General features: G+C 31.3%; 2 protein-coding genes across 2 annotated transcripts in view; one reads left to right on the plus strand and one right to left on the minus strand.

Annotated features, from left to right (window-relative positions):
* LOC125833413 (60S ribosomal protein L23a) overlaps positions 1-16,000 on the plus strand; it is a 106,557-nt gene that overhangs the window by 22,276 nt on the left and 68,281 nt on the right. The gene's annotated exons all lie outside the window — the stretch shown is intronic.
* On the minus strand, positions 985-6,512 carry LOC125833390 (uncharacterized). Its single transcript, XM_049512529.1, has 5 exons — positions 6,390-6,512; positions 5,520-5,608; positions 3,455-5,428; positions 1,988-2,261; positions 985-1,765 (listed from the first exon to the last, which is right to left on the minus strand). The coding sequence occupies exons 1-5, from the start codon at positions 6,439-6,441 to the stop codon at positions 1,179-1,181; spliced, it is 2,976 nt and encodes a 991-aa protein (XP_049368486.1). The 5' UTR covers positions 6,442-6,512; the 3' UTR covers positions 985-1,178.

Raw genomic sequence — 16,000 nt, forward strand, 5'->3', positions numbered from 1 at the left:
AATTGTATATATACATATATTTTCGTTCCCCTCTCTCAGATCTCGCTCGCCACTCTCCCAAATCTCTCTCTCTCACTCGCCTCTCTCACTTTATACAAAAACACAAATATATAAAATGCGTGAAAATTGTATATATACATATATTTTCGTTCCCCTCTCCCAGATCTCGCTCGCCACTCTCCCAGATCTCGCTCGTTCACTCGCCTCTCTCACTTTATACAATTGATCTTTTTGTATATGTATACCAAAGCAGATTATACAACTGCTTTCTTTTGTATATGTATAGCGAAATATACATATTTATGTTTGCTATGAAGCGCAATTATGCAAACTTTGTTATAGCATACAAATATGAATTTTGTATTTGCTATATGTGAAAGTTGCTCTTGATTATTACTAGTTTTCGATCCTTGGTTTTAAATTTCTGAAGCTTTTAAGCACTTTGGAGTAGAGGCTTATCCAGAATTTCGAAATGATTGGTGTCCTATCATGAAAAGGTAGATCTAATCGGTTTGACATTTAAATTCTTATCATTAAAAACAATTAAAATTTTAAATTATAGTTCCACAATTAATATGCTTAATAAATTAAAACACGAAAAGTGCTATCAATAACCACTTAAAGAGATGTTACCAAATTTTCAAAAAGAAAAATAAAACAAGATAAATAAAAAAAATCAAATGTTTAACCTTAGTGAGAGTTGCACCCACTCATCATCACATTATATGAAGTATGGGTTCATACATTTATATTTACCAAAAAAAAATTAAAAAATATAACACTACTATATATGATTTCGGAAGGGAAGCATGGGTTCACGTTAACCAAGTGACCACCTCCTCCATAAGCCCTCTGCTCTCGAGGTTGCCAATGCAGGAAAAAACAAGATACGTTAGCACTTTTTGCACGACTGGATTCATAGCCGCTCTGACTCACTTCACAACCATAGAGACTAGAAAACATAAAGGAAAAAACAGATTCAAATTGAACTTCAACAAGCTTATGCACTTTGCTCTACTTGCAGAAATATTTCATATAATGCGATTGCCAGATACTGGCATTTTAATGTCATCAAGCTAAACTATAGTTATTACTAGGTAATGCAGCATTTGTATTTTTATTAGTTATATCTCCTAAAACCTTCCATCTTTCGTTATCATCGAGTATGAAACTACCACCTAGATTGCACCTACAACTTCTTCTATGAGGTCCTCTATCAACAATTCCTCAATGTCCTTAACTGTCACATCCATGTCATCCTTGAGTGCTAGCCAACGCATCTCTTCCACAACGTTACCAGGTGTGTCTGCGTTTGCAGGATCTTCGTGGCTTCTCAGCAGTTGATGCAGAGTGTTTTTCATCCCATAAGTTTCCCATCTCCAGTTAATACCCTCTATTGGCTTCACCCAAGGGCAGGGATCCACATACTTCCTAACAATCTCCAGTAGACCCAGGTTTATACGGTCAAACAGTAGCCTCCTTTCGTATCTCGGTCCAGTTATTTCATCAGTGTACTTCTTCTCAAGATTGTCGAAAATCCATGGACTCAAAGGACACTCCAAAGTGTGGAAAGATGTTACGAATGTATCAGGGTCGGATGCTTTCAACCCAGAGTCGGTTAGCACATCCATTATGTAAGAAGATTGCCAGCTTTGGGACCTTAAACTACAATTGTCTTCAAAGGACTCAACCTCGTCATCACTTAGTATTACATCAGCATAAGGCTCTGATTCCATCTTGAGGAGCTTTAGTTGCATGCGAAGCCCTGGTGAGAATACAAGTATGTAAATAAACAATTCGACAAAGATAATGTACTAAAACCTAATAATACTAACAACAACACGCAATAATACTCCAATAATGATGAGAACGTAAATAAGGGCGCAAATACTAGAGTTGTCATCAAGCAAAGCACTTCGATTGCAGAGGAGATGAGAAGTAATATGTTGCAAATAATTGTTTAACATGGTCAAGAAATCACACTTACCATTAAGTTCAGCACTGACTCTCTCAAAGCATTCTGAACCGGAAGACACATCTTCTGTAAAAGGAACCTCCAAAACAGAAGGTGGACTAGGATGATCAGCCTCCTTGGAGCTTACTGATGATTCAGGTTCAGGTGCAGGATGCTCCAAAACAGAAAGTGGACTACGATGATCAGCCTCCTTGGAGCTTACTGATGATTCAGGTTCAGGTGCAGGATACTCCAAAACAACAGAAGCAGCTGCAGATGATGGTGGTGATGGTTCTGGAAGTGCTTCCTACATAACAGAAAGCTCCACATTAAGATAAATATGACTTGAAACTCTTGAAAACTTAAGAATAAATGTATCGTAAACATATAACTAATAAATCCTTGGTATTTTTAAAGACCTAATTATCAAACCCTGCAGTCTACCAACCCCTTTTGGTGCAAGCTTACTGCTCTCTGAAGCAACTAATGAAACTGTCCATCTCATTGTAAACACCATAGAAACAAAAAGCAGAGACATCCTTTTACTCCAAGGATAAACCAACCATCTACGTCCATAGAACGTACCAGTAGGCAACTTTTACCCCAAAAAGGTGTTTTGGGTGCCATTACTGCACGTACACATTCAGCACAATGAGCATATGCAGTGCGTGACATTTAATTCCATGTGCATTTGGTACATTTTACATATCATACCAGCAAGATAAGCTTTTCAAATTGATCCAAGCAGAAAAGGTTTTGCACAAAGTTAATAGGCAAGATGGTAACCACAGTATATACTATATATAGTTAGTTACTTCTTGATGAGTTAGTATTATGCAATGGGCAAAGGAAAAGAGGCAGCTAACATGCAGTTTACAGAAAGTACAAAGAATGCAAATGCTTTACACATGAAAGCTGATGCAAAGAAAGTCATCTAACTACCATCCTCTCACAATGTTAAACATGAAAAACAGAACATCTCACAGACTAAAGTGGAAGGCCGGTGTATCAATTCCTTCTAGAACAAATGAAACAAAAATAAACTATATAGAGTCATCGCTTAATACTATCAGATTGGTCAACTTGAAGTTCTCGAAAAGCACATCAACCAATTATGAAATTCTCCAGCCAGAACCTATAAATTTTCTGTCTCAATATTACTGAATAGGGAAGACGCATTTAGTGTTGGTCATGCTACTTAACCAAGTAATCATTGTGGCCATTTTCTGAAAGCATTAATGTCAGAGGGATGGATGTCAAATGAGGAAACTTCACCAACAATCGCTGCAGCATTTCTATGAGGATTCTAAAACACTACTATGCAAACTTATAGCCAAACCAAAAGCACATCAGTTACCATGTCAGAGTCAAGACAAACAAGGCAATCCAACAGGTTTACAGCAAGTGAGAAAGAACAAAAGAGATATGCCGACTACGCTCAAATGGATATACGTGAGAAATTACACAAAATGCAAAACATCTATTAGAGAACTAACGGACCTGTAGAATTGAGACCTCTTGGTTAATAGGAGAAGCACTGCCACATTCCGCAGGTAGCTTCCGATGCATCTCAACAGAATATTCTGAAGATAAGGTAATACTCTCGGTTTCAGCATCATCTGAAGCATTAGTATAACTCAAGCCATCTGCAGAAGCCACTTGAGAAGCTAAAGACCGCTTCTCAGATAGGTCCTCTTTTAGGTTCATATCGATTCTCTGGCGTAGCTTGCCTTTTGACAAGGAGTCGCTACCAAGTCGATAGGAATGCAGTTTCTTTTTGCTGGATCTAGAGTCTTTGGATAAGAATTCATCTCTCGAATTCACCATACCATCCAATGACCTACTTCTGTGATGATTTACGGACTGTTCCCGATTTACAGGCTCTTTGGAAATTGAGCATTGCTTATTAGAAAAAACTTCCCGACGTGCTCTGGTTCTATGCTTTTTGCTGCAAAAAGGTGGAGAAGTTGATCTGTATCCTGATGAATCATTAATATATACATCCTTCCAACCATCCCTGCTACTAATACCCAAGGGAAAATCCCATTCAGTAGTTCCTTTCCTGCCACCAGGTTCGTTAGTCGCTTCTTCAACAAGCACCATGGTATCACAATAATCATGTTTCATTCGCCCATCAGGTAACGAAAGCATTTCACCAAGTGTACTACTCTTACCAGCCATTTCTATGTCTTGATAATATTGAGTCATCTTCCACCTCTCAGACAGCCTCTTCTTTGCCTCCCTACCCACTGATGATTCAGAACCTAGGGATGAAGATTTTTTCAGATTACCCCTACCAGATGACTTCCTACAAGACAAAGTTGTAATGTCTGAGTCACCGGTCGAATCACTTTCATAAACATCACAAGAACTTTCATCTCCAGCATATCCTTTAACACCAGAACCTCTAAAATATGCATCCCTGCCATCAAAAGGCCCAAAAGAGTCTCGCATCCGCCTCGTAATTTCCTTTGCAATATCTCTTGCCTCATTTGACTTGGGCCTTGAGATCCCCATATTCTTGGATGAATTTTTCTCTTCCTCTTCTCCTGCTCCCCCAGGTGAAGCACGATGATATTGTGCATGCTTCCTCACGTCAGGGTGATGTGGAACAGAAGCAATATTACTTTGTGTTATCCCAAGGTTTGGCTTTAGAACAACAATTCTTGTTGGTAGAATGTTTTCCTCCTTCCCTTCAGAAAGAACCGGTGAGGACTTTTGGGAATTATGTCCACTATGGCGATGCTGTGACTGGAGTAAGAGACCATCAAGGCGCTCTTTCTGCAAGCTGATGCTTTGTTTACATGAACCGCCTCTAACAGATTTGGAGGATTTGGCACTGCCTTCATATTTCACAGAATTTGATGGCTTCAAAACTGCTATGCGACTGCACGTAGAACTAGCACTCTCAACTTGCAGATCCTGCAAGTGCTTCACAAACAAGGAATCTGGTTCCTGAAGATACTTCAACAATAATTCCTTATTTGAATCAAGCGCCTCAAGAGTGTCATTAAATTCTTTTGAGTTCTGAAACCTTTCATCAGTTGAAAGACGTTTAGCATCCATAAACTTCTGCTGTATAAGTGCCATATCAGGAGTCGCAAATCTTCCGGTTTCATTCCATCTTGATGAATGGCGACGGTTGCCAACATGTGATGCTTCCAAATCCTCATACACATCCTTGAATTCTTGGTGCTCCATGGAGCTTCTTTTACTTGATTGTTCATCGAATAGTTGCTTCCTCCTTCTTGAATCTATCTGTTCATTTCTATGTTGGCAGCTGTCTGAAAACCTTCTCTGTTGTCTACCAATATGCTGCGGAGATGGCATCCCTTCAAGACCCATCAATCTGGCAACAATGCTGGTCGGCCTTTTCTTTGATTCGCCTTCTTTCGCCATTTCTTCTGCAAGCAAGTTCTTAATTGGTGTTCCAGTAACTCGTTTGGAAGAGATCTTCCCTAAATCATGCATAATCTACAGATAGAAAAATATTTAATTAATGTCAGCTACAACGATTATTTCTACGATGAATAATTAACGCTAAAATGATTGAAAATGCTGATACCATATCTCCCCTAGTAGTTTCATCACAGTAGGAACGAGAATTGAGAGTCACTTTTGGTGTAGCTACTTGTTTCTGACCTAGTTTGCTTCCTGGACAGGGAATCAATTAACAATGTCAGTACTCACTTTTCATATCATCAATCAAAAAGGGGTAAATACAAGTCAGATTAAAGGATTGAGAGAAAGTGAAGTACAATTGGGTTAAACAAAACACCTTTAAGTGAATCAACCCATGGCATATATCATAATGATAAGAAAACAAAAACAAAATGATGGTGTTGCCACTACATAAAGAGTGTAATCATTCATGCCAATGCAGCTTAGCTTTAACAAAAGTAAGAACCAAAGAGATTAATTTGGGAAGCCAAATATAGTTAAATACAGAAATAATATAAGCAATTATCCAGAAAACAACAACAATGAAAATAGAAGGAAAAAAACTTTAAATGTAACATTTCATCTTTGAAAAAATAGAAAATTTTGAATTTAAAAAAGGAATACCAACTCAAAAATTTGAAAGAGAAATTAAAAAAATGAAAGAGTCAATTACTTCCAGAAAATCGCTTTTGTTTACCAAATGTAAAACTAAAAAATGAGATTATATAAGACAAAGAAGATCTTAGTCAGGCAAAAAGTAGTACTAATAAATTATTATCATCACAAATTTTTTTTATCAAAATGTGAAACTTAAATAAACATAATTTACTTTCGTTTTCGTTCATTCATTCAAAAAAAACTCAGTTCATCAAATCAACCAGTACTCGTAATTCTAACAAACAGTGAGCATTCAAATCTTCATTGCTTCACAAAATCTCATCGAACAACCAAAATAGAGTAAATAACAAGGAAATGAGAAAGAGAGAGAAATCACCTTCCATAATTCCGGAAGCACTCCTAGACTTCCTGTGACGACTTTTCTCCATTGTTTTTTTTTCAAACTCCACCTCCACAGACGACAACAACACAACAAAAAGCAAAAAGCAAAAAAAAAAAAAAAAAAGTATAAAGGATTTTGAAAAAGAGGAGAGAGGGAAGAAGGAAAAAAAAAAGCCTTATCAGATCGTAAATCTCGGAAAAAAGCAACAATAAACCACCTCGAAACTAATCACCAGCTCCATCTCAAAAACTCAAAAAAAAAAACAGTAAAAGAACCCTAGCTGAGAATGTTCTTCAAAGCTCCATCATTTTCGAAAAAGAGAGATAGAGAAAACCTGATCAATGGATCACATTATAGAGAGAGAAACAGTGACAGAGATAGAGAGAGAGAGGTGGTCACCATTAATGAGTTTTTTCTTTTGGGTTCAGAGAGAGAGATTTTTGAATTGGAAAAAAGAGAGAGAGATTTGAAATGAGGGAAAAAATAAGGACAAAAAAGGTTATAGAGTGAGGGAATTTAGAAGCGGGCCCACTGTTCTCTGCGGCTGTAAGTAGTAGAGAAAGTGTGTGTAGTGGGGGTACGGGGTAGGGGGTTAGTGGGACCTACGTGCTAAGTTTTGACGCCACGTCACTTGACTGGTGGTACTATTTTTATTTTTTTTATTCGCACCGCATAGGATCTCATTTAAAAAAAGTATTTTCTATGGGGAATTTTTTTCCATATCGATATGTGAATTTGAAATTTCTAATTAAGAAAGAAACAGTATAATCTGTATAATGAGTATCGCATTTCATTGGGGTACTTGACTGGTACTATTGCCATGACTTGAAGGGCAGTATTTATTTCAGAAAATTACTTGTCACGTGTTTCATTTTTATCAACTTGTTTATAACGTATTATTTGAAAGGGTGTGTTATTTTTCAATATATGAAGTGTTTTGATAATAATAATAATAATAATAATATGTTTGGTATGATTCTTAAAAGTAGGTTGCATGGAGGATAGATGTGCGTAGGTGTTAATTTTATTACGGAGATTGTGAAATTATTTTTGATAGATTATTAATTTGATAAAAATATTTTGAAAAAAAGTAACTCGTAATAAATATTATAAAAAGTATGACAAAACATCATTGCACAATTACTATATAGAAAGACCTAATCTCATTGTTCGATTATGTACTTAATTAAATAGTTGTCTAATTTATTGATATATATGCAACAAATTCCAATTTATTTTTCCTTAATGTCAAGTTCTTCTTATAATGAACTTGTTTTTCATTTTCTATAAAGAAATTAGATAATAATAATAATAACATATTTAAAAAATAATTTTAGAAAGTATTCTTTTTGCGAGGATAGATGTACGTAGACATTAACCCGTCTGATGATAGTGAGGTTACCTTTGATAGACTATCAGCTCGATGAAAGTATTTAAATATATATATATAAAATCCAATGATTTATTGTAAAAAAAAAAAACATGATAAAGCACCATACACAATAACTATACAAGTAGATTAAATTTCATTATTTAATTATGCACTTAATTAAACAGTTGTTTATTTAATAATTATTAGAAGTTCATCCATGCATTTATTTTAAATAATTTATTTATATTTATATTTAAGAAATGCCAATTTATTTTCCCTTTAAAGTCAAGTTCTTCTTATAAGTAACTTTGGGAGACAATACTACTGTGCCTTAAAGGAACAAGGAACATTCCTGTTCTGGTTCCTTTGCAGTATTTGTCAATTTCAAATTTCAAATATATCAAAGAGGATACAAGTATTTAATTTTTAGTTTTGACCTATTAAATGCAATAATAATAACATACTAACTTCTTAATGATAATTCAAATCTTAATGTTTAAAGTTTTCAAATTTCAGTTTTGACCAATTAAATGCAATAATAATTACATAACTTCTTAATAATAATTCAAATGTTAATGTTTAAAAGTTTTCGAGCTTTTCAAAAAATGAAAGTCCTTACTCCCTCCGTCCCTTTTTATATGTCATCAATTTCTATAAATAGTTGGTTTATAATACTCTCTTTGTCCCTAATTACTTGTCCACATTTCCTTTTTTAGTTGTCCCTAATTACTTGTCCATTTTGACAAATCAAGAAAGGATAAAAAAAAAATTACTCATTGTACCCTCAATTAATTACTTTGAAAATGGTATAAGTAGTTTTTAATTCATCCACTTCATAATTAATAAGGGTAAAATGGTAAACTCACTATATCAATTATTGTTTTCTTAATAGGTGTGACAATTCAAAAGTGGACAAGTAATTAGAGACAGAGGGAATACTTGTCATTTCATAAAATCAATGCATAAATTATCATATTGTTCCATTTTATCCTTGTAAGTTATTAGCCTTGAAAATATACATTTGACCAGCTTAGAAAAGCTGAGTAAATTATTCATGTTCATTGGTTAAATTAATTAATCAAAATAAATTAATTCATATTCATTGATTGAAAATTTGAGTTCCAAAAAAAAGAAAATAAGGGTAAAAGGGTAAAGTTACATCATTTCTTAATGGAAGTGCAAAGTAAAAAGATGATATATAAAAAAGGCTGGAGGGAATAGTAAATAACTAATTTTAGTGACGCTTAATATTTTACTATGATAAATGAGTTTTGAATCACCTTGAGTATCAAATAATTATTATTCTACTGAAATGGTTTTGTTCATAGAATTTCAACTAATGTTGTCAGTTTTTGGACGACTTAATTATGAGTGTGATTTAATTAATCTAAATAAATTCTATGTAAATATTCTAAGTCATTGAGCTTTTCAAAAAAAAATGAAAGTACTTGATAAATGTTTTGATAACGCTTAAATTTTTTACTATGTAATCGAGCTTTAAACTACTTTAAGTATCGAGCAATTATCATTTTACTAAAATGGTTTTGTCTTTTTAATTTTTATCGTAAAATTTCAACTGATATTGTCGTTTTTCAGCCGACTTCATTATCAGAATGTGAACCAATAATAAGTGTGTTTAGCCGATCACTAATTTATCTAAAGTAATCTTATACAAAAATTTAAAGTCTTCGAGGTTTTAATAAGTGGAAGTCCTTCATAAGTAATTTTAGTAATGCTTCAATTTTTTGCTATGTACGTAATCGAGCTTTGAATTTTTTAGGTATCAAGCCATTATTGTCCCACTAAAATATTTTGTCCGATTCTCTCAATAAAATTTCAACTACTATTGTCATTCTACAGACAACTTCATTATAAGAACGCGAATCAATAATATATGTATTTATCTAATCACTAATTAATCTAAAGTAATCTTATAAAAAATGTTTAAAGTTTTCGAGCTTTTCGGAAAAATGAAAGTCAATGTTAAATAGTTAAGATAACGCTTTAAAATGTTATTGTGTAGTAAGTTTTGAACTATTTTAATAACATCGAGTAATTATTACCCTTCTAAAATTATTATTTTTCAATTCTTTATATAAAATTTCAACTAATATTGTCATTTTTGAACGACTTCATTCCAGGACGTAAATCTATAATAATTGTATTTATCGAATCACTAGTTAATCTAAAGTAAACATATGTAAATGCTTAAAGTCTTCGAGGATTTATAGAAATCCTTGACAAATAATTTTAATAATGCTCATAATTTTTGCTACGTAATCACATTTTGAACTACTTTAGGTATCGAATAATTATTGTCCTACTAAAATGGGTTTGTTCAATTCTCTCAATAACATTACTACCTAACATTGTCATTTTCGATGACTTTATTATTAGAACATGATTTACTAATAAATATATCTATATGATAACTTGTTAATCTAAAGTAATCTTAGGTAAATGTTTAAAGTCTTCCAATTTTTTTTAAAATAAAAGTCCTTAATAGATAATATTTTTAAAGCTTAAAATTGTTGCTACGTATTTTTTACTACTTTAGGTATCGAGTAATTGTTATCGTACTAAAATGATTTTGTTCGATTTTCTCAATAAAATTTTAATTAATATTGTCATTTTTCAGACGTCTTCCTTATATTATAAGGATGTGAATCAATAATAAATATATTCATTTGATCACCAATTAATCTAAAGTAATCCTATTAAAATGTTTAAAGTATTCGAGTTTTTCAAAAAATGAAAGTCTTCGATGAATGATTTTAATAATGCTTAAAACTTTTACTATGTAATCAAGTTTTGAACTACTTTGAGTGTCGAGTAATTATTATCCTACTAAAATGATTTTACCGATTTTTTCTATAAAATTTCAACTAAATGTCATTTATCAGACGACTTCATTATAAACTGGTGAATCAATAATAAATATATTTCTCTGGTCACTACTTAATCTAAAGTAACTTTATGTTTTAAAGTCTTCGAGATTTTCAAATATGAAAGACCTTAATAAATTATTTTAGTAATGATTATATGTACGTAATCGAGTTTTAAACTACTTTAGGTATCGAGTAATCATTATCCTACTAAAATGGATTTGTCCGATTCTCTCAATAACATTTCAATTAATAATATTGTCATTTCTTGGACGATTCATTATCAGAAAGCGATTCAATAATAAATGTTTCTATCTGATCACTAGTTAATCCAAAGTAATTTTATATAAATGTTTAAACTCTTTGAGCTTTTAAAAAAAATAGAAGTCCTTCATAAATAATGTTGATAACGCTTAAAAATATTACTATGTAATCAAGCTTTGGATTACTTTAGGTTGATATCGAGTAATAATTAATGTTATACTAAAATGATTTTGTTCGTATTTTTCCAATAAAGTTCCAACTAATTAATATATATTGTCACTATCAAGACACGATGCGGGCGGGGTGGGTTTAAGGCTATGCGGGGCATGGTGAATTTAAGGCTATGCGGGGCGGATTTAAAGTTGTGCGGAGCGGGAGGGATGCAGGGCGAATTGAAGTGGGTTTTAAAAAAAAAAATTAATGTGGGACAAGGTGGGTATATATGCGATTTTATGTGGGTTCAAATTTAATTTTAACTTTTGACACGTGATAAGAGTGATAGACATTATTTATTAAAATAATTTCTTTACAACTACTAAAATATCACTACATCAAAAATGACCTTTATTGGCAATTAATTAACGGCAATAGCTCAAATGCCACTAAATATGTATTTTTAGCGGCAGTTAGCACTCTTTGTATATGTCCATAAAGCCTTTAGTGACATTGGATGATCTAATGACACTTGGCTAATTCCGGTAAAGACTTTAGCACTCTTTTTTAATATGTCTATTTATTGCTGCTAAAAGTTGATTTTGTTATAGTGTATTCAAGATAGTAAATGAAAATGGTTTAATAAAAATAAATACAATTTTCTTACATGTTTCCTAATTGACTTCTAAAAAATAATTTTGTAAGCCATTTTCTATTAAATTAATACAACTTAATAAAAAAATGAAATTATTTTTATAATTTTATTTTTAGTAACAAACTTAACTAGAAAAAGAAATTATTAAAAACATTATATGTGAGGCAGGTACATGCGTGGCGGATCTATGTGGGACAGGTTAAAAATGAAAAAAATTGTTATGCATACGGAGCGGATTAAAATTTTTACGGGTTAAACTCAACCCGCTTCGCCCCCACCCACCACCGCCCCATTGTCATCCCTAGTAATCTTATGTAAATATTTAGAGTCTTTGAGCTTTAAAAAAATGAAAATCCTTTTTTATTTTATTTTATTCTATTTTTGTTGTGTGATCTAGCTTTGAACTATTATTTATAAAGGAATGCAATTCTTTCTTTTTTCTTTTTTCATTTTTCTTTTTTCTTTTTTACGATCAAGTAACATATGGCCCTCAATCCTCAATAAGCAAAGTTGGTAGTTCAAGACTTCATAAACTTACATGAATAATAATTAAAAAATTTAAGGGTTATTTGAATTGTTTAGAAATAGTTGGTGAAACCAGAAAGTTGAATGTTATAAGTAGAATCATATATCAAATTCTAAGAAAAAAACTTATTTATGTCATTTTTTAAAAGTTTGGCTCATCTATGTCATTTTCGTTTGAGAAAAAGTTCGTTCATGTCATCTTTGTTAACAAAAATGGCATAGATAATAGACCAAATTTTAAACGGAAGACAAAAATGAGCCTTTTCTCAAAGTCCGATGACATATTTGAGTCTTTTTTCTTTTAAAAATGATTTAACTAATGACGTGCCCAAATCATAATTGACCACGTGCAAAAAATGATTTTGCAAAATCGGAATTGTTTCTAGTTATCAAATGATGGTTGACATGGATGAGCCTTTTCTCAAATGGAAATGATATAAATGAGCCAAACTTTTTACGAATGATATTAAATAAGTCTTTTCTCAAAATTTAATGGTATATTTGAGTTTTTTCTCTATATTGTAACAAAATAAAATAAAGAGAAAAAAGAAAGAAAGAAGTAAGACTTTATACTAATTTCTTAACTTTTCTCATACCACACTCTCCAAAAATAAAAATAAAAATTCTTAGCTTAAAAGTAAATTGGAATAATCTAGAACACAAGAAATTGTAAAAGTACTTTCTATACCAATTTTATAAACATCAATTAAACCAATTATTGATTTGGAAGGAGCAAAGTAGACATAATATATGTTGAAAATATACTAATAAAATATATATAATATATACGTCCGGCTTATATATATTCGAACAAAAATGTCAAAATTTTGAAGGACAAATTAATGTTTCAAAAGGACCATATATTTAGGTTTTTTGAATATTCTAAAGCTATCAACTTTAATATAATTATCATTAATTAATTACAACTCTTCTTCTCGTAGTGCTTTTGAAAAAGAAAACCTATAAATAAAAGTCAATTTCTTTTTATTCTTCTTGTCCTACTTAATAATATACATTTTGTAGTACAAAATGAGTATAAGTTCAATATAATTAGATTGACGATATGTTTAATTAGTCTAAACTTCAAACAATTTTGATGACTTATTATATTTAGTCAATTTGACCACTAAACGACAATATTAACTACTCTTTCTCTCATTATTTTTCTCTACATTCGTGCATTTTATTGGATTTTTATAGCATTATAATATGTTTATGGGTATTTTTAATTACATACACATGATTTTTTTTTATCAGTGGTATCCTTATATAAAAAAGTGAAAAAAAGACCAAATCAACTAAATGTCTATTTTTTAGTTTTTCATTTGATGTTCAGAGTCCATAATGGAGTACTGACTCAATCTAGATCACGCACTGCAGGGTCCATTCGAAAGTGCGCGCATCCAACAATTTTTTTTATATTTAGGGTTTGAATTCAAAATCTCTGATTAAGAATGAATCAGTGTTCCCATTACATCATTGCTTCTCTTAAAATACATTCACCCCTGATTTCAAGTATATAATTAATAAATATTATCTTAAGAAATTATATAGTTAATAATTGTATCAAATATTAAAATACGTCGAACCTTGTACATTTATTGTATCATTCTTATTGTGATAAAAAAATATTTTTATATCATTTTTTTCCCCTTTAGTGGACATGATGTTACATTTTTGGAATTGATAGGTGCATGTGAGAGGAATTGTGAGAAAGATGGAGCAGTATGGGGTGGGCAGGGTGGAGCTAGTATACAAATTACTGATTCAGTTGACCAAAATTTTATATTTGTCTTAAAAAATCTGTTGAATATACAGTAAAATCTTACTCAATTAATATAGATGAAATTATAAAATATTATTATTTTGTAAATGTATTATTTAATTGATAAATTAGTGTTTATTAATTTAAAGAGTGTTTTGAGATTCAATGAAGGTTAATTTTGATTATATCAAAATTATTGTATCTTAATAATTTATGTATCATATTTATGGAAATCACATAAAAAATAAATTTGTTATGCATAAAGTACAATGATAATGTTTTAATTTGGATGCTATCAATTTTGCGATCCCGACTTGGACAATAAATGTTCAGCAAGAGACAACATTTTTGACACTGCAAAATTCATTCGTGATGAATCTCAGAGAATTTGAATAAATCCACTTGTGAACACATCATTCATGAACTTGAGGTCAGATTAATGATCTCGATTACCGTAATAAAATAGACATAAAAACGATTGGATTACTTGAGTGAAAATGATAAATGTTCAAAGGTTCTTAGCTTAGAAGAAATTGTGGATATCATAGGAAAAAACAATGTTGATGATGAAGTTGAAGGTAATACAATAATACCTTTGAAACCAGTTACACATAAGAAAGTATGATCGCATCTAGAATTCATCACAATTTTATGATACAGTTCGAAAAGACAACATTGGAACTTTTGGATGCAATAAGAAAACTTAGAGACAAGTTTCAACAAAATTTAAATTTTAACAAAAAACAAAACACAATAAACTCACACTTAACTAACTTGTCTTAGATATATTTGTACTTTTAAAGAAGTATTAATTTATAATATTAATGAGACCTTATATTTATAAAGGAGGCAATTAAAAATATATTATCTTATCGAAATGAGTGATTTTTTTTTATCGGCTCAAATCGAAATTGGAAGAAAATATTATATAAGAGTATTAATTTAAAACTCTATAATTTAAATAAATTAGAATCTTAAATTTATAAACTTTAAATTTTGACATCGCAGGGTGAGTCAGACAAGGTGAATTTGCCTAAATGGAGCCAAACACCAAATCTCTTTGGAGTGATTTTTTAAAGAAAAATGACATTTGAATAAAACATAAAACATCGATATCGAATCTTCACCTTTGAAAAATTTCACTCTTATGAAAAAGGCTAATCCTATGGAGGCCTACTTAACCTCTAGGTTTTCTTGTCTCTTAATAATAATAATAATAAAAATCTAGTGGTACTTTCTAGTTTCTACTAGTCAATTCGTTTGGTTTGATGATAAATTATAATATATAGTTAGTAATATACAAGTTACTTTTCATTGAGGTTTGTATTATTGCACTAAATAAATAACAATGATTATAATTATTGCATACCAATGTTATAATTTATGAACTGAATTTTGTTGTCTTACCACATGCAAGGTGAATGGGTACCAGAAAATGATTCATTTGAATAGATGAATTTTTTCAGCCCAAAAACTAAAATAAGTGAAAGGGGTTCAATTCCAGATACATGCAATGTGGTTCTAACTTTGTCAAATAAGAAGTGACATATATTTCATGAAATTAGTCAAGGTACGCACAAATTGTATTAGGCTCTTCATGTGTGCAAAATGGTACAATAGGATTAGATGGTGAGTGAATGGCACCTCTTTTTCAGTGTGCATGAATGGTGAAGACAAGTCTATAATGGAATCATTTGTCTTCTCCAAGAGACCAAGACACTAATTATTTTCATCCTACCATAATAATGTTTGTCCCCATGCTGTTATTATTATTATTATTATTATTATTATTTTCCCTTTTCACTGTTATTGTTTTTTCATTAATTATTAGATCCCTTTGCAAGACACCAAACGTTTGGTAGTGTGTGTGTAAAATAGTCAAGTTAAAAGGGCTAAAAACACGCCACCATTGAGTTGCTTATTTCAATGTGTTATAAATTACACTAGAAAAGACATCCAAATTGATACACTACTAGTTAAAAATAA

This window comes from Solanum verrucosum, unplaced genomic scaffold (assembly GCF_900185275.1).
Source record: "Solanum verrucosum unplaced genomic scaffold, falcon-dt-bn FXZP01000142.1, whole genome shotgun sequence".
NCBI classification, from domain to species: Eukaryota; Viridiplantae; Streptophyta; class Magnoliopsida; order Solanales; family Solanaceae; genus Solanum; species Solanum verrucosum.